Source organism: Monopterus albus, unplaced genomic scaffold (genome assembly GCF_001952655.1).
Source record: "Monopterus albus unplaced genomic scaffold, M_albus_1.0 scaffold121.1, whole genome shotgun sequence".
Classification (NCBI taxonomy): domain Eukaryota; kingdom Metazoa; phylum Chordata; class Actinopteri; order Synbranchiformes; family Synbranchidae; genus Monopterus; species Monopterus albus.
The window spans coordinates 1,219,723-1,246,090 of NW_018128001.1; the positions used below are offsets into that span (position 1 = coordinate 1,219,723).

The window sequence follows — 26,368 nt, forward strand, 5'->3', positions numbered from 1 at the left end:
GAGAACATGCAGACGGCACACAGAAAGGCCCCGGGTCGGCTATGAGGCAGCAGCGTTAACCTGCCACAAAAACACTTTTCCTGGTCAAACACAAGTCTTGTCTCATTGCACAAAGCGAATAAACACATCTCCCAAGACATCAGTCTTCCTTTAAGGTTTTCTGTGAGCGAGCCTCTTGTAACCTTGGGAGTTTCAACAACCGGTGAATAATTGATACAGTAAAACAAAAGCTGGATCAAAGACTGGAAGTACGAAGTAAACAGCTGTGACCCGTCCTTCACACCTGCAGCTGTCTGATGACAGTGGAGGAAACAGCTGACAGCCATAGCGCCACTTAACCTGCTCGGTGTCCTCTGACAGGTTTTATTTAGCTTTGATATCTGGGTCTGTTGAAGGAAGGGATGTTTCTACTACACTGTAAATAGGCAGTACTTTGTGAAAACCTGTTTCTCTGTCCTGTTACTAATCAGTATTTCTATGGCTCAGAGCACTAACATTGTATGGTTTCATGGTTTTACTGACGCTGCCTTGTTTGATTCTTCTCTTTACTGACGTCCTCACAGAAAGACACATTTGGAGGATATTAGCTGAAAAATGCAGGAATAATAAAATAAAGGATTACATTATCCTTCTATGAGTATTACTGAAAACAACCCCTAAACCAGTGTGTGTGCACCAGGCCTCCATCTGTTGACATTAGTTTAAACCCGAACCAGGGAAGAATTTACTAGAAAACACCTTGTAAAGTATTTTTCTGAGGCATGGAGCAAGTGCTGCAGTAAAGCTACCATTCAAAGACAAAATGGCATGTGTCTGTATATTTCTTCCATCTCCGGCACTAACCAACCAAGACGCTGCTCACTCACTGTCTCGCTGCTGCACTGAGGCTTCGTCTGCACGCTGACGTTCCCAAGTGGGCCTCTGCTTCTGAGGAGAGACATTTTATTTTTATTCCTCCTGGTAAAATCACATAGAATTAGTTATCAGTCACAGGCCAGGTACTTTTACTCCTGATTCTACTGAGAATACTTTCTACCATTAAGATGTGGGAATTACTTGGAATGGAAGGTGTGAGTACTTCTCCCTTCATATGCTCCCACCTGTGAAAACTCCTGGCTGCAGGCACAAACAGTTGAGTTGATGTAGTTCTGGTAAGATTTTCTTTATCATGTCTCTGGACTCCCTGTAAAGAACCAGAACAGGCAGTGAGCTGGTTGTGAACAGACAGAAGTCACATGTTTAAAAACTACTGGGGGCGTTCACCCAGCCACATTAGGACCTGCAGCAGCTTCGTAGCTGGTGGCTTTGCGGCAGCTCCTCCTGCCATCAGATAACACCCACAGGAGCGTGCCTCTACCTTGGTGATTAATTATGGTTATTATTTGTTTAAATCCTAAAAATGTTAGCTAATCACATTCTGAGGGCTTGTTATTCAGTCTTAAGTTATGCATTAAATGAGTGTGCTCAGTGAGAAGCCAGCGGCTCCATAAGCCTCTGTGACCTTTCATTGATAGAAAAATTGCCAGTGGGCTGTGACTGAATGCAGGCGTAAGAGCACGCTGAGCGGTTCCTCACACTTAATAGAAGTTTAATATACTGTAATATTGTTTATTTTGTGCAGGTGGCAAAATCATGAATAATGACTTCAACGGGGAGTTACAGACCAAAGACTGACAAATTACAAGACAGAAAATATACAGAGGGGTGTTTTACAGTACACTCACTTATTAGCCTGTTAACCTGGTGATTAGAGGTGATAGATATGTTGTGGGCCCACAGAATAAACAAAAGAAAAATAATTGTCTTCTCAGTCATCTTGGTAAGTAATATGAAGTATTTATGCAGCAAAGCACTAAAGTGGAAGAAGAATACGACTTGTACAGCTTGTTGAGGCTGTACCTGGACACAGCAGTGCTTACATGCTGACACTGTCATACCAACATGTTCACCTTCTTACTTCAGTGTACGAGCATCTTGACATTAGCTAATTAGCAGTAAACAGCAATCAGCTGAGGCTGCGTGAACTTTTTGCAGGTGTTTGGTCATAAATCAAGGTGTTGGACACATTCACTGGCTGATCTGAGCTTTGTGGTCACACATTCACTGGCTGATCTGAGCTTTGTGCACATGTCCTCAGAAATCAACGCCATGTGTCTGTGAGATGCAAGTCAGGTCAGCATCTCAACGTCCGTGGTTTTGTAGCTTCTTTGAGCGTTGCCATGTGGTGTAAAGGTTCATACTGGATTACAAGATGGCGCCCAGTTCCTTGCCATGAAAGTTGTGCATGCTCATTCAGTGGAACCTGGCCATAAAATGACCCAGATGCTTCTGTGTTTTGGGTCCACTGAGCCTGTGCACTAGTGCTCCACCAGCTGACTTCCTGTTGGCTCCAAACACATTAATGCAATAAAAATGAGATAAGTCTTCAGATCTTCTCCCAAATGTTACTGAACAAATTAAACACAGACAATAGAGTCGCTTCACAGGGTTTGTGAAAAATGGATTAATTGTTGTACAGCTGTTGCTTTTCCAAAGATTATGTTTCAAATACTTGTTGGTCCAGTGTACATCAGGCAGAGGTTATAGTACCTCAGTATTCAGTTTGGCCATTACACCAAAACTGCTTCACAACCGAGCCTCTTCCTGGGGCCTGGTTCACAAGGAAGGTGCTTCTTTTTTAGCCAGGGATGATAAGGCCCTAATCAACAATGAGCCGGTGTGGCAGCTGTCGGCTGCAGGACGTGCTGGTAAAAAGCAGGTGTATCAGCAGCTAAAGAGTTCCGTGACCTACTCCATTTCTATGAGTTTATCAAAAGGTTACAATCATTTCCAAAATCCAAATGGCGCTAATTGCAGGATGCTAAAATTGGTTACCTATTATCCATCAACCATGTCGTGGCTAAAAGTCATGCTGCTGGGTTTGAATCATTTGAAGAGAACCGCAAGCTTCTAAATTAGGCATGAAAACAAAGAGCTGTACTGTTTTCAGTAGGCTATGTAACGACAGCATCAATAACACCCAACCTCCAAATGATAAGAGACAGAATTCCACTTGTGCTTGATGATAAACAGCTTGAACACCTTACCTACAAAACTCAGTCTGATTCAAAAGTTACATCACCTGCTGTAGCCCACAGACGCACGCACGGTGCTGCGTGCTGCTGAATCCTTCACCTAGTCAAACTGTAGGGCTCTGTATAGCACCTCACTCACATGATCACATCTAACACAGACCAGGTAGAGGTAGATGCTCCCATGGAGGGTGAGAGGTTCAGTGAGCGTACAGGACAAGAAGTGTGAAGGCTGATGGACACACAGCTGCTGTTATCAAACCTGAGACCTGCCATGCCTCCTGTAATTACCAGATCAGCGGAGCAGCCCCAACCCTTACCCCCCACCCCGTGCGGCTCTGGGCATCTGGCAGCAGTGACTGTTCAAGTGAAGGGTTCATTATATTCCCTCTGATAGCCAAGTGCATCTGGGTGGGACTCAGCACCACAGTATGCTAACAGATTCAAACAGGAAGCAGGTTGTCTGACAGAAGCAGGCAGCAAATCTGGCTCATGTATCAGACGCTTTGCTCAGCGAGTCACTCTGCTTCAGCCAAATGTTGAAAAAGCTGGATGAAAGAATGGCTTGTCCTGTTTTTTGTAATCTTATGGAAACATTTCCTGAAACTGATTTTGCATCTTTCCAGCGGGACTGTAAGCTTACAGTGAAGGCTTTCACACTTCCTGTCACTGCTGCATGTGGTGTGTGTCTGTGCGCAGCTCGCCAGCACTGCCACACCTTTGCTCTGTCCTACTCAGTGATTGGTGCATAGTGTCAGACGGTGAGAGCAGGTGAGCTCCACGCTGTTAAAACGTCCAGGGAGGCAAAGTAACAGCAACTGGCTGCACATTAGATGAAGGGACAAAATAGAGAAATGATAATAAAGCACTAAACAAACTCCAGTAAACAAACTCCAGTAGCTGAAGTACAGATCGCATTATTGTGGATTTGGGAGCGGTAGTGCCCAAATCGCCACATTAAAATCAGCTTCAAGAAATTCTCTGAAAAATCGCAGAAGGTAACAAAACGTCAGGCCTCTATTTTTAAGCTGTTAAGGAGGACCCCGGGGTCTCCCAGACAACACAACAACACAGCCATTCTCCATTCAAAATACCAGGACTTGTCCATAATTCAAAAGAAAATGTGCTTTTGCAGCGTTTCCGTGAATTGTGTTTTGGCTCTGGGAACCCTAGACTGATAATTACGCGAACGTGCGTGGGTGGATTGTGTGCGTGTGACTGCGTGAGTGTCTGTGCGTGACAGAGGGTTGGTGCATGTTAGAGAGCGAGGCGAAGAGAGAGAGCGCGTGGGGTTTTGCTCCTCCACCTCTGCCAGGAGACAGACGATGTCGCCTCTGGTCCCATTATTCGGACACTTCCAGCGCAGAAACACTGAGCACCACTGAGCTGCACCTTACTGGTTCTCTGAGCGCAGACAGGTGACTGTGGACCCGGGCTCGGGGGAGGGATGAGCAGCCTGTCACAGACGGCTCGGTTCTCCGCGGAGCGCAGCTATTTGGTGCGTGCTGAGTCGCTCTAGCGCCTTCTCCTTTTTGTCTTCACATCTTGTTTTCAAGCTTGAGGGAACGACCAAACCCTGTCTGATATTTATTCGCAGGTGTGACCAGGTTTGTTAATCTTATTTTTAGTATGACATCAGTGCCGAACGTGGGCTGGGTTATTCACATCTCCAGAGACGGAATACGGGGATAACCTATAGGAATTAACGGAGTGCTTCTCTTCCTCCCTCGCTGATGGTGTTTTTTGGTTTGTTTGTTCCCCCTAAAAATCCTGGAATGGGAGCTCAAGCAACAAGCGACCAGGCTGTGTGCAGCACCTCTACGCACACTTACAAGGGATAACGCATTTGTGAAACAGTCGGTGGCTGGTTTGTGTGCATAGAGGCTCTACCTGAGGAATTACAGTAGTGAAACAAGCTGGCACCTGCCGTTTCCGAGTAAGGTGTGCGTTCTCTCTCTCTGCTGGGTCGAGGACAGGAATGAACTCGTTTGCTGGATTGTCAAACTAACGTAAAAAGTGCCTTGCACCTGCGGTTGATCTACATTTTTCCAGTCGGAGTCTGTGACGGAGCTGCATTGACTGAAGTGTTCGTGGGGAGGAAGACAGACCCAGTCATGGGCAGACACCCTGATACTCTCCCCCAGCTGAAGCCCAGTTTTACATTCCGGGTGCTGTGGTTGGTTCAAGCGTTGCTGGACCTGGCCGGCTCCCAGGAGATTTACGCGCCGCACTCCATCCGTGTGGAGGGCGACGTGACGCTGGGGGGGCTCTTCCCGGTCCACGCCAGGGGGGTCCCCGGGATGCCGTGCGGGGACATCAAGAAAGAAAACGGCATCCACCGGCTGGAGGCGATGATGTACGCCCTGGACCAGATTAACGGCGACGACGAGCTGTTGCCCAACGTCACCCTGGGCGCCCGGATCCTGGACACCTGCTCCCGGGACACGTACGCGCTGGAGCAGTCGCTGACTTTCGTCCAGGCGCTCATCCAGAAGGACACGTCGGATGTGAGGTGCACCAACGGGGAGCCGCCGGTGTTTGTCAAGCCTGAGAAAGTTGTCGGAGTGATAGGAGCGTCGGCCAGCTCGGTGTCCATCATGGTGGCCAACATACTGCGCCTGTTTCAGGTAGGAGCTGTGGCGACTCCTCCTCGTCTGCCCACCCCTGGCAGGCACAGAACCCACTGTGCTCTCTCGTTTAGCAGCATTAACATGAACGTCAGCCACATGCTTCACATGTTCTTATGTAACTCCACATGTCACATGCAGCGCTTCACCGGAGCAGTTCCAGCACCGCTCGCCGCAGGCCCGTTGCCTCTCGCAGACTCCGCTGTACTTGGACATCATTTTTCACACCCACATTCCATTTGCAATGAATTCCTCTAAACAGAGTCCCCTCCCTTCACACTGGCTGAGGTGTGAGCCTGTGAACTGTTTTTGTGGAAACCTCTCTTAGTGTGTGCGTGTGTGAGGCTGGGGCGGGCGGGCACAACAGGCCTGCTCACTGTAATGACTCCTACACAAACATACAGTAGCAGTAACAGCAAATGGCTCCAGCGGGGGTTGAAGTGGTTTGATCTGTAGATTCATACTGATTTAACATGACAAAGTACAATCCAGGTGTTTTCCTCTAAAAATTAAAGCTCTTTGAGATCAGAGGAACCTTAAATATTGTGTGGCCTTGGTGCTGCTGGGTGTTGATAGTCCTGCCAGTGACAGGAAAATGGTTAAAAAGATAAGATAGATAATCCTTTATGTGACCTCCAGTCTGTACAGCGATAGAAAAAAACACACAACGTATGAAATAAAAACATATAAAAAACTTAACCACTAGAAAAAGAAAAAGAAACACCAGCCCTCTCACGCTGTCCCCTGAACCGTCTACCTGACATCTATGATCTCCTGGGCCGTATTAACGACCCTCTGGACTGTTTTCCTCTGAGCCACTGTGCTGCTGTACCATACACATATACAGTATGTAAGGATGCTCTCAGTGATGAGATGTTCTTCCTGAGCACCTGTAGGAAGTACAGTCTCTGCTGGGCCTTTTTAAGCAGTCCAGAGGTATTCACGCCCCAGGTCAGATCCTCCCAGAAAGCAGTAGGCCGGCACCCTCTCCACACGGTCCCCGCTGATATATAGTGGCAAGATGTCGGTTTTCGTCCTCCTGAAGTCGACAATGACCTCCTTAGTCTTTGAGGTATTAAGGAGCATCACACTATCAGCCTCTCCACCTCAACCCTGTAGGTAGTCTCATCCCCCCAGAGGTAAGCCCCATCACCGTGGTGTCATCACAAAATTTTACAATGGTGTTGTTGTGGTGGTTGGGGGTACAGTCGTGGGTATACATGGTGTAGAGCAGGGGGCTCAGCACACAGCCTTGTGGGGAACCAGTGCTGAGGCTCAGGGCCGTGGATGTGTTTGGACCCACTCTCACCCTCTGGCTGCATCCAGACAGGAAGCTCTTACTCCATATGCAGGTGGAATATAGAATTCCCAGGTCCACCAGCTTGTCCACCAGTTTGTAGGGGAGGGTGGTGTTGAATGCGGAGCTATAATCCACAAAGAGCAGCCATGCATAGCTCTCCTCATGCTCCAAGAGCCAGAAGCTCATGTCCTGTTTGGTGCTTTTAGTGAAGTCAGACAGATTCACAAACCTCTGATCTGCTTACCTTTGTCCTGAGATTGCTGTAGGACTACATGTAACTCTCTTATTTTTAGTGTTTATTTCACATTGACTTTATTTTTATTTTGTTTTCAGGAGCATCAGTCATGGTCTGTATTTATTAACCTGTTGTACTAGTGTATTGTTTTTAAATGTAGGTGCAGATGCTCTTGTTTGTGCCTGTTCTGCAGCTCACGTTAAGTGTTGCTCCAGCTCAGATTTAAATTTCACCACCACTTTTTTCCTGCTAAATAAAGAAAGTGAAACTTAAACAACAGTAAAGCAGGTTTGTTGGTTGTTTTGGCTGCTCCACGCCTCCTGTTCGGGGAACATCTATGGATTTGTTTTGGGGGGAGGGTTAGATTGAAACTGAAGACTGGGTGAGATGGAGGAGGGGTGGTGTTTGGAGCAGCAGCTCCTCTGCTCGGTCATGATCGTGACTCCTCTCTCGTTCCTCTCTGCTTTTACTGCTGCTGGTTGAGCACATCACCCCTTTCGCTGTCATCCTGCTAATACCCTCACAGCTCTTCACTAAGTTTTCATGTCTCCCTGTAGCTCAACCTCAGTTCTCTCTTCCTATTATGTTAAAGGTAATTTAACACCAAAGCCACTTTCCTGAGTTAGAGTTATTAAATTACATTTGCAGTCACTGTACTGTGCTGCCTGTTGGTCCATTCTGTGGTGTTCATCATGACAGAAGTTATTTTCCTTTGTCCAGACAAAATCCAGTGATTCTCTCATCTAAACTTCCTCTAAAAAAGATCTATTCCCAAAGTACAAGACGGCGTCATCTTCCCCCATCACACAGTGAGGCTGGATGACTCATTCATCTCCCAGCCGTTCTCACTTCCAGGGCATCAAACCCAGACACCTGTGGCATTACATACAGACTCCAGAGTGTCCATGTACTGACTGGGATGTGAGCGTAGCTGTGATGATGTACAGAGTGAGACGGTCCATGTTAGGAGGAGGTTGTTGCATGGATGGGTGGGTCACAGAACAAACGTTGGACTTTCCCACAGGACAGAGATGTTTGATTTTTGTTTAGCGCCGAGCGCCACAGTCTTGTCCTGAACCCATCCCAGTAGTTTGGGCTCTTAAATAATTTTTGTGCGTAAAGGCAAAGCCATTTATTAACACGCTGTCAAACACCTTCAGCAGCTCATAGACACACTAAAGGGACCATGTAGTGTGTCACACCCTTCGGCTTCTCATACAGATGCCACGGCCAGAGGAACCTGACAAAGTGTTTGATCCCGTTCTGTGGCTATCTCCGCTGAAGCTATGCTAAGCTGACAGCTGACACAGCTCTGAACCACCATCATGTCTGTCAGTGAAGGTGGAGACTTGGGGAGAACTACACCCACTGTTATTTCGTTTAATGTTGGCCAGTAACGTGAGCCGTTACCTGTTTTAGTAGACATTAAACCAGAGTTAGGAATGGTACGGCCCTCTCTGCATCCTGTAGGTGACACCTGGGCTTTAGGTAAGAGCTATGTTTCTGTGACTGCAATGGGCGAAGAAGGCACCAAGAATTTTGCTCACTTAGGACGTCGGTCATGGTGACCCGCCTCTCGGCGGGGGCGGGGGTAAGGCCAAGGCCGGCGTCGCCCGCGCGTGCCGAGTCTCTGTCTGGCTGCTGTGACCACATATGATGTAGTTTCACAGACAGGGCAGGAGGGGTGAAGAGGAGCGGAGGGAAAGGAGGAGGGGTTACTGCCTGGGTTTGTTTTGATCCTCACTCACTCTCTAACAGTCGAATAGTTAGAGGGCAAAAATTAGTTGGAGCTGTTTTAATGGCCAGGAAGCATCTGAACTGAGTGGCTGCCAAGCTCAAGATGTTTTAATAACAGACTCTGAAAGGCAGCTTCACACTGGGAGCAGAAAATGGTTCTTCTATACTAAATCTATCAGAGGGCACAGCATGAAAATGCTGCCTTTTTGTTAGCAGCTGTTGGCTGCCAACAGAAACAGCTGGCTACACTCTGACCTCCAGTTAGCAGTCACAGCAAGAACAACAGAGAGGTGTTTTGTTTTCAGAGATGCATCCGTGATAACCTCGATTGTCCTGATATTAAACCCTGACATGTACATGAACTGCTCCTCTCCACAAGAAGCCCACTGGGCCGTCTGCCTGTAGGGAGCAGGCAGCGCAGGAAGAAATACTAATACCACAGTGTAAAAATACTCTGTTACAAGTCCTGCATTCAAAGTGTTAGTAAAAGTATCAGCCTCCAAATCTACCTGAAGTACCATCAGTACCAGTACTCGTCCTCCAGAACGGCCCGTGTCCCAGTAACGTCTCTGATACTGGATCATAGTGACTAATTACTGTGTCCATCACTTTAATGCTGCAGCTGGTAAAGGTGGAGCTGATGGTAACTACCTTATATACTTATACTGGGAAGTACTTTCCATCCTGCTGGGTAGCTGGTGGATTTCCTACTGGGATCAATAGAGTCTGATGGTTCTACTGGGTTTGGTTTGGTTCTTATATTTATATATACGTATACACATCTTTTTTCCCTAAATGCACATTAGTGCACATTCCTTTTCTTGTTCTCCTGTGTTCTTGTTTCCTTGTTGCCTTATCGAAGCACATTGCACATTGAGAGCCACTGTACCACACTCCTTATGTGTTCAACATACGTGGACAATAAAGCTGATTCTGATTTCCAATACTGCAAACAGACTAATATTTGCAAAACTGCTCAGCAGCAATCAAAGTTCATTTTATTCATTTATAAATCTGGCTGCAGCACAAATGTTAGACAACATATTTCTGCAGTTTTAGCTGAAGGTCAACGGATCAGATGTTGAAAAGGCTGTGAGGTGTGTGTGTGTGTGTGTGTGCATGTGTGTGTGTGTGTAACCCAGCACAGAGGAAAATGAAATGGGAGGGTGATCATTTCCCCTGTGATGGAGAAGTCTGCTGCTCCACAGCTGCTTTCACTTCATTACCCTCCTGATGTTCCTAAATGGCTGATTTGGCAACAGAGTCACACCACAAACACATTAAGGACTCCTGCCCCCACCCCCACCCCACCACAGATCTCGGGTCAGCTCAGAGCCAGAAGGAGATTTTTACAGAAACTTGTGTCCCTGTCATTGGGGCTGTAGTAGTGGAGAAGTTAGACCGATCATCTGCCGCTGCGTCATCTGTTTACCTGTGCTTGTTACAGATGTGGACGTACCACATTTTCATTGTAGTAAAAAAGAATTGTCAGGTATTAATCAGTGTGCTATGACACTGCCAATGACAAGAAGAGACAGCCATGTGCTTAGAAACGTCAAAATGGAACATCAGACTCGGTAGTCGTTGTAATTTCAAGCCAAACCACGACGTTTGCCCAAAGCTAAATATTAACCTCAGTGTTGTCACATCATTACACAGATTAACAGTTTTGAAAGACACAGACTAATGATGGAAAATCCCATCAGAAAACACAGGGAAATAAAGTGCTAATGAAGCTGCGTGCTGTGTTCACCTGACAGTGATGACAGCCACTGGGTGAGAGTCACACAGCAGCTTGCTTTACTGATCAGTCAGCAAACAAAAAACTGTTTTGTGATCAGTTAATAGTATTTTTTCAAGCAGAAGCACCAGACATTTGGTGATTCCAGTTCTTGTCTTTGTCATATGTGGTAGCTAGTTCAAGCACAGCCCTTTAAAGAGGTAACATACAGTGGAAGTCCAGACAGTAACCTTCAGATGAACTGGTAATGACCGTAGCTGTTAGCTGTAGCCAGCCTCGTTGTGCTCGTCACCTCGTTTTAATCCCAGTTTCCTGTTTCCTGTTTACCTCTTCCTCTTTCTTCTTTCCGTTCCCTCCCTTTGTCTCTGGGCATGCTTCATTAGGCCGTGGCAACTCTGCATAAGTGCATGAGTGTTATGGAGTAAACCCACAGTGTTGGCCATAAACGCTGGTGAGCATCAGCACAAATGTAACTTCTCCCTGTGTTTCATAAAAACCAAACATTTTGGCTCCAGGGTCACAGCAGCAGTCTGTGGGTAGTTGTTTTTAATTGAGGGGGTGGGTGTCGCTGCTCGCTCTCCATATCTGTTAGAGCATTAGAGCGGGAGGCGGGTCTGCTGCTTGGTTGTATATATGTGGTCTGTATCAGGGTGGTGCTAAAGGGAGCTAAGGGGCCGGATGCAAGCTCCAGCTCCTTCTGTCATATTATGATGCAGCCTCCAGTGCAATAAGTTGTACATATAACTATTGCATCTCACAGTCTGAAAGCTCTTCTGCCACTATGTGTAAATATATGCGTGTATTTTATAAAGAGAAAGTTTCTCCATTTTTCCTATTCTGTTTTAAATGGACATATTTTTCTACTTTCTTGTTGCCTTATAAAAACACAGGAGAGCGTCCTCGTGTGTTTAAACATACTTGGCCAATAAACATGATTCTGATATGTGACGGTATTAATGCTGAGAACGGGGCGTCCGTGCTGAGAGCAGACACGAGCCGTGTAGACTGCTTTTCCCTCTAACTTCTCCAAGAGCGAGGAATGTGACTTGATTAGCTGCTTGTTACTCATACAGGACAGCCACACGTTAGATTACAGGACAGCTGCTTTAAAGGTGCAAAGTAAAACCCAGCATGACTTTTATACTGCACACAGGATTCACTGTGTGACAGCAGATGACAAGGAGGCCTGTGGGTCTTAGGCTCACACCTGTTTTACAACAAAAACAAAGCTGGATAAAAAGTAGCATGATGAAGTGGTTCACATTTTTCATCAACAAATCAAAACTGGAGAATAACGTGAAGAGAATGAACGAGAGAGACGAAGCCTTCTTCAGTGACCTGCAGCCTGTGTGGACTGTGCGGCTCCTGATCGGTGAAACCACCCCTCTCCTGTTCAGATTCAGCTGCTTGACCTGTTGCACTGCCATTAATAAGAAGCATCTGACATCTGTCCAGGCCCGGGTGTGGTCGCCTTGAGTGACAGGCGGGAGGGAGCTGTAGCAGATGGAGTGAAGTACTATCAATATGGTGACAGCCAGACTTGAGCTTCAGAAGACCAGTGGGTGGCATCACTGTGGGTTTGTCCATCCTTTATGTACAGTCAGTGGCTGATACTCAGCAGATGTAATGTTTATAAGCTTCAGCATCTTAGTTTAGCGTGTTTTCTTGCTAACATTTGCTAATTCACACTAAACACAAGTAGCGCTGAGGCCAAATAAAAATGTTGACCTGGTGATAAAGGTCAGAGGCACACGGTTCATCCCAAGGGGAACATGGACATCTGAACCACAGTTCATCACAATCCACCCAACAGGTGTTGAGATGTTTCAGGCTGGACCAGAGAGGTGGACTGAGCTGTCCGCAGAGAAATGCTGCTTGGAGAACAAAAAAAGAAAACTAAATAAATACAATCCTTCTTTGAAGACTTCTACCAGACCCTGGGCAGGTCTATCTGAGGCTTGTACCCAGACAGTGGTGAGCTGGTACATGACTGGGAATACAGACAGGATAGTCTGCCAGAGTTAGTTTGTCTTTGAATGCACCAACATGGTGCTTCTGAGACTACAGGTGGTCACCCAGAACCAGAACCAGGCATGCACCTGCAGCAAAGGGAGATACGCAACAAATAAAAACAGCAAGACCAACTGGAACATTCAGGCATTTCAATTCAGTTTCAATTTTATTCATATAGCAACAAATCACAACAAAAGTCGTCTCATGACACTTTACAAAGTCAGGTCTAAACCTTACAATTATTAATATTAGAGAGGAAAACCCCCACAAATCCCTCTTGAGCTTTGTGCTTAGAAAGAAAGAGCTCCAGTTTCAGTGACCAACACATCCGACCATCACACTCAAATAGACTTTAAGGACTTTTTAAATCACTTAGGGCAGCCATGTCAGCTCATGAGATAAAAAGATAACAGCTTGTCAACATGCAGTAGAAACTTCCATGCAGTCCATTTTAAATGTAAAGTGTGGTGAGAACTACTTCACTACTTCCTGATTGAATCCAAAATGAAAAAACAAAGAGAACCACAGAACTAAAAGGATCTGAGCCCAAACCTGCGTCAGTGCAAAATCACTATTAACAAGCTGAAACAAGGCTGTTTAATGTAAAACTGCATCAGCCGACACTGGAAACAGAGTGTGAGCAGCGTCCGGACCCACAGGAGCTTTTCTGATGGCGGAGGGGTGGCTGGCTACGGTACCACAGCAGTTCTTTTATACTTGGTTAGGACAGCTTGGTTAGGACTGAGGGTTGACATCAGGAGGGAGGAGGGAGAAAGCAAAGAAAGACAAACCTGAAAGGCAGCCATGTCCTCTGGATCTCTGCACGTTCACTGGGTTCTGCTTATGACCAGGTTACTACCACAAAGGATGCCAGTTAAAGCCCGTTTCACAGTCACACCAGTAAAACACTAAAGAGAGCAGTGAGAGTAAAGTTGTGGTGGGGGCACTAAACAACGAGCTGAGACTCCCTTACAGCAGCGTACAGCTAGGGGTTGGGGGGGCTGCACATTCACTGATCATTCATTTCATACATCATATATACTGAAACGCCACAAAAAGGACTGAGCAGCCTCCAGCAGCACAATCCCACTTTTATGTGAGAGGTGAGCGTCTCCTGACAGCATGAAATCACATACAGAAACATTTTAGAAGGAACATTACTGCCTTCAGCAGCCGACAGACTAGATTTAACACAGCTGTAAATTTTCAGTACTTTCTGAGGTATTTTTGAGGAAAGACTTTCCAAGAGCTGCAGATTCGCTTTTCCTCCTATTGCTCTCTTCTCCAGTATGGCAACAAAAACAGACCCTCAGCCAGTTATCATAAAGGAGGCGTGGGGCTGTTACCCTGGATGGTGTGTGATTTGTTCCACCAAACATCTTCATTACCAGAACACTGTGAAGTGTGAAAAAGATCATGGCCATGGTGTTTAATGCAGAACGCTGCACTACAGAGAGATGACCTGTATCCATTAATGACAGCTGATTATCAGTAGTGTCGAGGGGCGACTCCCCCACATCAAACCGTCTCTGGAAACCGGAGCCTCGGTGGGAGCAGCCGTGCTGAGGAGGTTAGCTGGGAAGCTATTTGTGTCGTGAAATGCACCATAACTTCAAAGTGTGACTGATTGCTCCCCTTCTGAGACTGGGTTTATCTTCCCTGTGCACAGGGACCACTCCCACCTGAGTGCAGGGAAAGGAATAAAAGATAGATGCAGGGTGGGCGCAGCTGCAGCCTACGGGCACACTTTTAATGAGTCAGCACTCTTGTTGTGGCACTTCAGTGAATGTAGGTAAAGAAAAGTGCATCCAAGAGTTATGAGTCTGTGATGGTCCCAGAAATACAGATAACAGTCCCAGAAAGAGGCAAAGTCTTTACATGGCCTGGTGAAATACAGTCATTGTCTGGAAGAATCATCCACATCAGGGCGTGTCAGATAAATCCAGCTCAAACGCCGTCATCCACTGCCGTCTGTCCCTGCTCGGCCTCACAGGGGGCTGCACTAATAACCCAGAGTCTTTTTAATTTCAGACAGTGAGAAGTACCAAGCAAAAAGAAAAAGGTTAGTGATAGAAAGCGCCAGCACACGCCTATAGAACACTGCAGATGGCTGACGTGCCTCTGCTGTCTTCTACTTGCTTGCATTTCCATCACAGTGCTATGAGTCACCACGGTTTCTTTGTTGTAGACCTGTCACACACATGCACTACCACAAGTGTTGTTGTTACTCAGTCTAAAGGCAGCTTTAGTGGCTCTGAGAGGACAGCCAAACGAGCGCAGACACCACATGCAGAGTTTCAGCTGCCATCTGCAAAACAAGCCACTGGCCACTGTCAGGTCAGTTTCAGCCACTGAACATGGGACTGAATATTTTTATTCTTATTTTCACAGACGTCCCTCTGTAGCACACCACATTTGTGTTCCTGTAATCCACCCACCAGCCAGCTATTTGGTGCAGTACTATGTGAGCAGTGCTTGACCCAGGGCTGATATTTTGCACTTAACAAACATAATGGCCTGGCTTTCCAAGTGCTTCCACTCCACGCTGAGCAGACACACTGGCTGACCTGCTTGCAGTAGCAGCCACGCTTTGTTTTGGTCCAAACAGACCAGCTGCCTGGTGTGCACTTTAAATACCCGTGATGCCTATTCGACCTACAAGGATAGAATCTTATGGACAGAAATGCTTCAGACTCAGTCAGGGTAAACCTGTAACTCCCATGACAGCACAGCTCTCAGTGAGTGAATCCACCATGAATCACAGGGTGACTCACGCAGGTCTGACAGTGAAGAGGGGCTGTCACTGAATAAAAATAATGTTGTCTCATAAACACCAGTGTTCTCAGTAACAGATACTGTGGGAGGAGACAAAGCTACCCACAGGATTTATGAACTGTTAATATATTAACTGGCTCAATTATCAAATGTCATGGCATTCGTGCACATGCAACTAAACAATCAAACTACGTTTGTCCTTCAGACTGCACCAAGACTACGCACCAGTGACATGGAAGAAAGTGTCGCAGCTGAAATACAATATGTAAAATGTGTCTTCCTGTTCAGAGGTGTGATGCATGGAGGGAGTGAATAAAACGTACACATCTATTGGCTGCAGCTTATGACCACAGACCGAGTCTGAAATGCAGTGTCTGACAATCTGCACCACTGTTTTATAAACACAGAGGGTTAGGCCTTGTTTTGTCTGACCCTTTGTTTGACCAGCAGCCCAAACCCCGATGGTTTGTTCTCAGATATCTGACTGACAGTAACACTAACGTCATGTCCACATCCACAGCACTTCCTGTTCAGTGATCTGACCTGATGTGCTGCTGCTTTGTCTAATTCTCAGTGGACTGTATATGAACGTAGTTCCTAAATATCAGCTGGCAGACTTAGTTAATGCATAACTTTTAGTCTCCATATAATTTAAAAGGTGCATGGAAGGGGAAACTAGCTATGGAGACCAAAACCTTTTTTGTACCAGGCTGTAAAAGTGTATTTCTGCTGTGAAGCTGGTCATTTTAACATGGGAGTCTGTGGGGACTGGCTCCCCTTTGGAGTCAGTGGCCGTTCAGGGAATTGCAGGTTTTAACATTGGTTTCATAGGCTGCTTTTTCCTCGTTTGGTCTAATTCTCTGGCGTCGTGCCCAGGGTGGACCCTGCCTCTCGCTTGATGTCGTTCAGGACTAAGCGGTATATGTTATTATATAGATAATGGATGGATGAGCTCCACCTCAACAGACTGGAATAAGAAAAGCTTTCTTTCATGTTAATGAGAAAAATAATAGTGTAGTGATATGTATTGTAGCGTATAAAAGTGTAGCGCTCACAGTAATGACTACTTGGATACTTTATTTAAATTTATCCAACATTTTTGATGCAGCACTGTTACTTGTAGTGGAGTATTTTTACACTGTGGTACTGCAGTAAGGAATTTGGATACTTCCTCCACCAGTGGAAACAATGAATGAGGAGTGACGCTGTGTTCCCTGGCTCCAGCTGAACCTCCTCCACCTGCCGCTCCCAGGCTGCCTCTTACTTCACCTTAGTTGTCACCACCTGCGCACACTGCAGCCTGCAGCCAGATGTTCTTACCACTCCAACCAGCACAACATTTAAAACAAGCAGTGAGAAGTGTGAACAGGAGTGTGCGCTGGTCCCGACAGGTGGTGAGAGACTACCTCTCAGTGATGATATGATGATAACTGAGCCCAGCATCACTAGAGCAGCCGTGTAATTACATGTATTGTGGGTGCACATTTGATGTAGTCGTCACTGTGTGATTGCAGATGAGGAGACAATAAACAGCTCTGAGCCTGGAATTAACCTGTGTCAACTCAGTGTTATTATAGTATTTAAATCCAGGTTGATTTTGTAGTCCTCTTTCAGAAAAATCATATCTGTGTTCAGCAGTGCTGCTCCTGGTGCTGCCCATGGCTGCATCATGAGTGAGGGGCCCCAGACAAGCGCAAGGGGCCTGCAGGACGAGGCACTAATCGGCAGCTAATTATTGCAACATTACATTGGATTCATAGATATCTGCTGGGAAACAAAACTAAAACCAACAAAAAAGCACACACATTCACATCACCATGTTGATTTTTGCCTGAAAGCTTTTATTGTACGTTTGTGCTTCTTTGCTCAGGATGGGAATTAATTGTCATCAGCCAGTTTTACATCGTTTCCAGTATTAATAAATATAAACATTTACATGTGGAGTTGCTGCTCAGAGAAGGAATGTGTCAGTTTTAATTCCCTGTGAAGTCAGTGATGGCTGGTTAGGATGAGGACGCTGAAACTGTGCCAGGTTTACATGAATGATGAGCTTGCAGGGAAACGTGGTCTTCATTTAAAAAATGACAAATATGTCTACGAGCAAGTTACTGTAAAGTCCTGCACACTGAGGCAGGGAGGCGCTGACCTCTGTCAACTAGCATCATGTACAGTACCACTGTCTGTGAGGTTCCCATCTTGGTCTCCTTACACACTGCACTAACGTTTACACCCCAAACCAGAAAGACAGTAGTATTTGGAGATTTCTGAATTTCCAGTGTTTCCAGTGTTTCCACTAAGACCTTTTCATTCACTAATTGTGCATGTGCTTAAAACCAGAGATCAGGGCTCTGTGGGGGCCAGACCATCTGTTGCCAAACTCCTGGTTCTTCTGGTCTCCCAGCACAGTTCTGCATGACTCAGGCCAGATGTTTGGGCCCAGTGCCAGGCTACACAGTGAATCTGGGGCTTTGGTGATGGAGAAGAACAATTTTGAGCATTTAAAACCTATTTTTTAATTTCTTCCTGGGCAGCACAGCAGTGCGGCGGTTAGCGCTGTCGCCTCACAGCAAGAAGGTTCCAGGTTCTTCCTTTACTACTACTTTTATATATATATATATGTTCTCGTTTGGGCCTATTTTAATGTTTTATTCCATTATCATTTCAAACATGAATATTTCTTGCATTTTCCTACTTTTCTTGTAGTGTCTTGTATAATGACAGCCTAGTTGAACATGGAACCGTGGAAGGTCGACCTGCTGGTTAAATCTAATAGGATTCAGGATTCAGGGACCCTGAATGTCTGTGATTTCACCTTAATCCCTCAGACAGTTGTTGAGATGAATCATCGTGGACAAAACCATCTGAACAGCCGCGCTGCTACGTGGCCAAAAAATACGGAGCGCTGGAAACACTGGTTACATAAATTTAAAAGCACCCTAATGAACACTGGAAGAGAAGAATAAAGGGGTGAAATTATAATGACATCAGTGTATAATGAGAGAACAAGACAAAAAGGAAACATCGGCTTCAAACACCGTCTCCTAAAAATAATGAAATCATTAATTAGAGCACGCAGCCGGAGCCTCATCCCAGATGATTACTCTGCATATCAGCTGGGACTGAGACAATGGTTGCTGTGCTGCCCTTTCACACTTTCTTCTCTGTCATACATGCACATTCAGCCACTGTAGTGGTCCCACTGATCTCGCTGGGTGCACACTGCTGGAGGGGCAGCATTTGCAAAATTCTGAAACATTATTCACTCCTCAGCTGTCAGAAGACCCCTGAAATCCACAGATGGTGGCCTGGGCTTCTTTGACTCAGCAGTACCTAGTACCTTTCTATGCTGGAGGTGATGCTGCAGTGCTAATGAGCACATGACTTGGCCCTGACAGTGTATCCTGCACTGATCGGTAGTCACACAACAGCCTACAAGAGTGCTGCTCTTATTGTGTGAGGAGGTCATGGGGTTTCTCTGGGCTCATATTGCAGAAAGTCAACATACTATAAAGAAGTCTAAAGTAGAACAACCATGTACTTTGGGCAAAAGAGCTTCAGTGAATCAGTCAAGCAATCTGAGCAGCACTGACAGTGTGGGAGCTGAAATGTGGGCTGCTTGTGTTGCTCCATTTCTTAACCCAAACACTTTCAGTCACGCCAGCAGCTTGGCTTGTTGGCTGCTCCACCACTGGCCCAGACTGAAATATCTCAACAAAACAACAGACTGTTGAAATCTGACACAAGCGGCTGGATCCAAACGCTGTAGGAAGGATCAGCCCATAGCTGATATCCATTAACATGTGCCTGCAGTTTACTCAACACTGAGCTTTAGGGTCCGTTGGGGATGTCTCTAGTTGGCATGCTAACATGCTGTGCCAAAACGTCTTAGCTTTTAGCTCACAGCATCAAAGAGCATTGTGCACGGCTGCCCCGGATCCAAACTACACACAGCATGCACTCGAGAAGTTAGTATGAAAGAGATCAACATGATTTATCCTAAGGACACAATGCAACATGTGCAGCCTCAGACAATTGTCACACTGTGGCTTTGGCTAATTTAACATCACAAATACAAAGCAAGAGCATCTTTAGTATGATTGATGACTTCTGTTTGTTTTCCCAGATCTGAAGCTGTTTGAGTTTTGAGTGTGTGCCAAGGGAGCACAGGGTCTTATTCAGCCTTCACAGTCCCAGCTGTTTCAGTCTGTGTGAACAGCTCGTTCTCTTATCTATCTGAACAGTAGCAGCATCATTTTCTGACTGTTTTGTGCTGTTTCTCACTCACTCATAGAGAAGGACTTCTCCCCCTCAGACGTCTTCCCCCGCACAGACACACACAGTCACCCTTCACGCTCTCTCCTCTCTTTTGTCAGACAAATGCACAGCTCACATAACCTCACTTTGTCTCGTCTCCTTTGTGCCGCTCATTGTAGTCATAAGCTGGGTGCTGGGGTCGCTTGTCAGCCTGTCATCACTTCTGTCTTCTTCAGTGGTGCCATCACACCTGATTATTACCTACATCTTGTTTCCTCTCTTTGTCCCAAAGCCACGTCTTCCAAAGGTTTACTTCAGAACCTGAAGAGTAAAAATCTTGCTTAAAATCTTATGCAAATTTGAACAGAATTTCCAGATAATTTGGCAAAGAAAATGCATCTAGTTCTGTTGTTCTTGCTGCAGAAGCAATTAAGCTATGAATTGATAAAAATATGTGTCTACAGTTAGTTCACTGTCTGTAATGACAGTGGGACAGTCGAGCATCTGTGTTTCAGCAGTAAGTCATGTAATGGAGCTGATTTTTGTTTGAACATGGGGAACAACCTTCAGGAACATGTTTCGTTTCTTCAGAGCTGAGTTAGAGAAGCTGGTGGAACAGCAGGCGTTCCGCTCTGTATAGGAGCTGACTGCTAGTTAGACATTTTAAAACCATTCTGCAGAGCAACAGACTTTTCATGGCCAGGGATTTAGACTGAGCTGAAATGAATGAGCTGGACCATAATATGCTCTGGCTCCAGGCTGCCAGTCATCACTGCAGCTAACCTGCTGGAGAATGACATTAGAGGATAATACAAGTAGCACTTTAACAGCATTCTCTTTTTCTTTACTGCTGGAATGGAATTCAGTACAGTACAGTGGCATATGTTACTGTGTACGTCACCTTCATTTCACAGTGAAATGTACTTTGTACTGCTCTGCACTGATTCCACAGTTACAACTTACTACATCCACTGCACTGCTTTGTGTCTTTCTGTCTTTGCTGTGTGGTAGGAAACCAGCTCCCACGGTCTCGATAGATAAGTGTCTGACTCTCGCCTGCCTCCACAGGAAGTCATACGCCTTGTTGCATGAATAATGGGACAAACCATTTTTCATCTTTAAACTACTGCCACATCCATATCTTCTTTATTGGCCTTCAGATCACCAATTGCAAGTTATGTGTGTCACTAAAAAATACTACAAATGAATTAGCGCTCATGAGCGTGTCCTTGTCTTTTAGCATCAGTTTCCCACATTCTCCTGTTTTCAGTCAGTTTCACTACTGTACACTGTATTGCTGTGGATCTGATGAGTTTCCTCCACTGAGATGCTTTCAGGAAACACCCGACATGACAGAAGAGCAGGGGTGAGTCTGTTGCTGTGACCTACATTATGGTCCATGACTGAACTCAGTCACTACATCTGCAGGTTGACAGGTGGTCATTCAGGAGCAGGAAGAATAAATAAAGCTATCTTAGAGAGATGTCATTTTAAATATTTTACACATTGTGTAAACCAATTTCATAAAATAGAATATGGACTTGGAAACCAGCTGATGTTCCTGTCCGCCTCACATGCTCTCAGACCTCCTCCGTTCTGATTTGATGACTGACTGTGACAGACAGCCGAGTTGCAGTGCGGCAGAGTCGTGCCAACCATCAGCCTCTCGTGTCACTGGATTGTTGTGACTTAATGGTGAGCTGACTGGATTTTTCCTTCCTTGGCCATTTAGGAGCTACCTTTAGCCTGAGGATGTTTCGTGACTGTGGCCCCTGATTTCCAAGAAGCTGCAACCGTCAGCCTGAGCAAAGACCAAGTAAATATATTTCATCTTGTCTGCTGAATCTGCTTTGGGCCCTCATCATGCCTCCTGTGCAACAGCACCATAGTGTGTGTCTGTGGGTCTACCCATGCTATTAGATTAATGATGCCTGAACACACAAACCCACTCAGTCTCTATGTACAATCATCAGGCCAAAGTTTTCCACAGCAGACTGGAAACCGATTTTTCCTTTACCCAAAACTTCCGCATGGCTAAAATTGCCTTTTGGCAAAGTGCACACTAATCAACACAGAGCAAAACACAACACACAATATTCTCTGCATTAGACTGTGGCACAGTTGCAGAGGACCCCAGGTCCAGGCGGTGCGCCACCAAACCTGGCCCAAATTGAATTAACCTGGAGCAAAAAAGGGTTGATTATAAACTCATTAAATCAGATTTTAATGAAGGAAGCCTAATCAGTTTGTTTGACATTGATTTCCTCTCCACTTCCAGCCAGGTTGCTGACTGACAAACAGTGGTGCGACTCTCTAATCAGCGGACCTAAACAGCACTGAGCTTGAATGTCTGCTGAACGAACAGGACAGAACAATGCATTGCTAATTGCACATCGAAGGCTCAAACCAGGCATTAAATTTCTCTGGCATGTTGATGCAAGTTCAAGGATCATTTGCTGATGTTTAACACCAGCGATGTGATGCCGTCACGGGTGCGTGTTTGTGCAATCTCTTTTTCACATGTGCGCTGACAAACGCAGTTGACTTAGGGAGACGAGAGAAACATGAGGCGAGGAGGGCTGGGGCTGGGTTTTGTTCTACCCACACAGACACAAAACCAGTATCTTTACTGACACCAGTAAAAGTACTAATCCCACATCATACCACTGATGGGTTTGAATGAAAAGGCTGTTCTCTGCCGCTCTGATTCTCATGTTCTGGCTGATCAGAAAAGCCCTGCACAGAGCGGTGATTTAAGTCTTTAAGCTTCACTGTGCAGAGTTCAGCCTACGTCATCCAGGGGAAATGTGGAGACCCCTTTACAAAGCCCCCGTTACACCGTTGGACAGCTTGACTGTTTGAAACAGTAGTGAGACGGGAGATTTGGAAGGTCTCTGTCCTCTACATCGCTGCCTTGTAGCTGGATTATTTTACAAAAGAGCTTGCTTTTGTTCCAAACACCAGAATGATCCAACAGATACATGCTGATGTTGTTTTGCCGTTTCACAGTAACAGTCTGCACAGTGCTTGCGTCCCACAGGTGGAACAGACATCTGCTGCCGTCAGACGGCGCCGAGCCTTGGCCTTCAGACACCAGAGTCCATTCTGAAGCAGACTGAGACCCTCCTTTTCAGCCATTAAAAGTTTTAGTTGCTCTCACTGAGCACTTGGGTCCCATGTGGATTCATCTCACTACTATATCAAAGATCACATAGTTCTCATCTACAACCATTTGAGTGTTGCTGCTGTGATAAGACACAGAGGTGATTTTAACGTGTGTCGTCAGTGTCTCCACCAAATCCAGGGAAACCAGCAATTTGTGTAAATGCAGCTGAATTTTGTTGAGACACACTGAGAAGTGGGAAAAGACTGAATCTGTGCTTTACCAGTACCCAACAGGCTCTGATCAGACTCTTGATTGATTATGCCTGAAACTGTCCTGTGAATTCTTGGCCAGCTGGGAGCCATTTCCTACTTGATCAATAGAATGTGTTTGAACGCAGCCAAGTTGCTACAGTGTGAGGGAGCCCAGCCATGTGCATCTGACAGGTTTATGAAGAGAAAAGAGGGAAAGACAACCGCATTCCTTTGACTTCATCTCTGGAGACGTACCTGTGCAGCTGGTTGGACACTGGGCTTGTCAGACGTGTTTGCTCCAGAATGAAGACGAGCTGCAGCCTCTGTGTGAACTACATATAATGCCAGAGTCTCCCATGATGTAAACTTGTGGCAGTGAAGAGAAAATGTGTTCTCTATGGCCACGGCTGAGCTCCCAGCTCCACAGTTCAGGTTTACGATCGATACAACTAAATCCTATCAGTGACTAAAGGCAGGGCTGCTCATGATGTGCGGCTCAAGGGTTTCTGGGTGCAGCTTGTCTGCCCCATGTTTCATGTGGAAAACTGGATGCAGCAGCAGCTGCAGAGAAAATGTGGGGTGCAGTGAGAGCATGAGAGCACTGTGTTTTCCTTCATTAGTTTTAAACTACAGACAGGCCCAGCCTGAGCCTCCCTACCCCAAACCACAGGGAAGGTCTGCTCGCTTGCATGAAGCTTGTGTCTTGTTTGTGGAGTTTTTGCCATGATTCCTGTTAGAAATAATCGGAATGTACTCATCAAGCCGACTGCTGAGATCTGGTAGTGTGAAGCGAACGCTAAAGAAAGTCTGGCACAAGAAGAGTGCCCCACGGTGCCAGGGTCCAAAAGCAAAAATGTCTCCGCTTTCCAGAATCTAGTCACAACAGCATTTTGTGAATAAAGCTGAAACATTGACAAGAACAAAGTCAGAAGCTTATTTAGAAAAGAGTGATACTAGTTGAGACAGCGAGGGCCTGATCGTTCAGATGCAGTGTCGACTGACTGATGTGGATTTTCATCGGACTTCACAGTATTTAAATAAAACAACAGCCCTTTCATGGTGGGCACATCAGTAAGCAGATGTGAAGCAGCAGCTGGAGCACATCAGCCCACACTGCACCTGCCCACTCTTGACTCGGTACCTAAATAATTCAACCCCAACATCATCTACTGTCTCCTTCATCTATAAGTTACACCAAACACCATGAAATATTCACTGCCCCCCTTTTAACGTGGCGTCCGCCTGAAACGAAGACACGTCTAGCGGAGTGGGGTGGTAAGAGTTTCAAACGTAGCCCTGAGCAGTGAGTGACTAACAGTGTCGGGTTAGTATGAGCAACATGCACGGTGTGTGTTCAGTGACAGGGCGTTTTGGTGCTGGACTGAAGTGGCTCCTCCTGTTTCAGACCGAACATCACAAGACACAAACGTCTTTGATTTCTGAAGGCTGACATTCAGAGTCCCACTACATTAAGGGTCCAGTCTATAAAAGTGTGTCGCTCAAAATAAATGACCTGCACAAATCAATTCCTTTGTATTGCCGGTGTGACATTTTCCAGGCGTGGATGTCTCACTTTGGAATAAAAGGTTATGTGGGCTGAATTACACACAGCGGCTGCGTGTGCGAAGCTTCAAGTTAGGTGTAATTGAGTGATCACAGAGAAAAGTCAAACAACTGAGGAGTCACACATTTAAACACTCAGCAGCAGTGGAGGGACTATTCAGATCCTCTCCTGAAATAAAAGTACTGCTGCCACACTGGGAAAATACTCCACTACAAGTAAAACTCCTGCATTAAAATGTGTTTGTAAGAAATATCATCACAACTGAAGAGACACCTTCACAGCGAGTTGTTTGGTCCAACCATTATTACATATACAGAAAACGTATTAAAGTAATTAAAACTAAAATGTAGCACGTCTTCATATTTAAGAAATGTTTGGGATTTTTACATTAAGAAATCACTGAGAAGTGCCAGTGAAGTTTCCTGTGTTGTAGCTGCACTTGTATGTTTGTGCATCGCTGCTTATGAACCCTTCAAATGTTTTGTAAGAAGAATGAGTGAAGTGAAGTGAAAAGGATATTTCCCAATGAAATGAAGTAGCATGAAAAGAAAGTACTCTAGAGTAGCACACATCTGTACTTGAGCCAAGTACTTAAGGGTACTTACTTCCCACCACTGCTCAGCAGCTCACTCATACTGTGTGTTGACCAGCCAGTACAAAACCTTGTGCTGCCATAAAACCCATCTATCACAGCATCTTTCAGTCAGAGCCAGCTGAGCCGGTAACATCTGATGCCAGTGAGTCACTGGGAGATGTGCTAATTAGCAGTCGCATTCATTAGGAGTGAACTTGATTAAAGTGGGTCTGCCCCACGTGTTAGCAGTGGATTACAGTCAGTCTGAATGAATACAACTAATTTGGATGTTATCAGCCCATTAAATGGCCGTTGTCACTATTTATCAGGCCTATAATTAGACTTCAGCAGGGCAAAAGCTGCCAGCAGGCCACTGCAGAGGCCAGAGCAGCAACGTGTTCTCAGGACTTTCCCTTCATTTCCGCTGAAGTCACTGCTCTCAAATCAGTAATCACCTCGTTATGTCACCAGGACCACAGTCACTGTATGGCTCACTTGGGCCCTACTCCACCTTCTAGTAGGTTCAGTAGGCTGTCATCAGGGACTTGCTTTAGAAAAAGGCATTAATCGATAGCTACCAATTCTCTGTTAGTCAGTTAATCACCTGTTTCGCCTCCTTGACTCACAGAGTGCCCACTGCTCAGGGTGTGTGTGTGTGTGTGTGTGTGTGCAGTATACTCTGCTGAGCCTGACAGTGTAATGATGACGCTAGCAGGGGTGTGAAACCAAGCCACGAGGGATCATCTGACATTTCCTTATATTCCCACAAGACAAACTGTTTGACAGGTCCGGTCCGTGGCATAGGCAGTATAGGCAAACGCTAAGGGCGCCGTACCTCCAGGGGGCGCCAGAAATGGAGGAAGAAAAAAAGTGTAACTTCTAGTGATGGGCAGATGAAGCTTCATGAAGCAATGAAGCCTTTCATCCAATTGGTTCACTCCAGCGCAAAGCTTCTTGAAGCTTCATTTGCTCTAGTAGGACATCTACTGGATGCAACAATATCAGTTGGCATGAATTTGAAGTGTGTGGCATTTTGCAGAAAGCCTGTGAATAAAACTGTCAGCAAAATAAAGAAGTATGCAAAACATGTATATTGTAGTGATGGCAGTATACTGTGTAT

The 26,368-nt window shown here is 45.8% G+C and overlaps 1 protein-coding gene across 5 annotated transcripts in view; it reads left to right on the forward strand.

Moving 5' to 3' along the window:
- The first annotated feature begins 4,107 nt into the window (after positions 1-4,107).
- Positions 4,108-26,368, forward strand: part of grm7 (glutamate metabotropic receptor 7) — a 226,561-nt gene continuing 204,300 nt past the window's right edge. The window contains exon 1 of one of the 5 annotated variants that reach the window (XM_020612156.1): positions 4,108-5,698. In XM_020612156.1, the coding sequence (XP_020467812.1) occupies positions 5,186-5,698 (513 nt within the window). In that variant the 5' untranslated portion in view covers positions 4,108-5,185. The remainder of the gene's footprint in view (positions 5,699-26,368) is intronic. The other 4 variants (XM_020612157.1, XM_020612153.1, XM_020612152.1 and 1 more) reach the window with 4 other exon arrangements.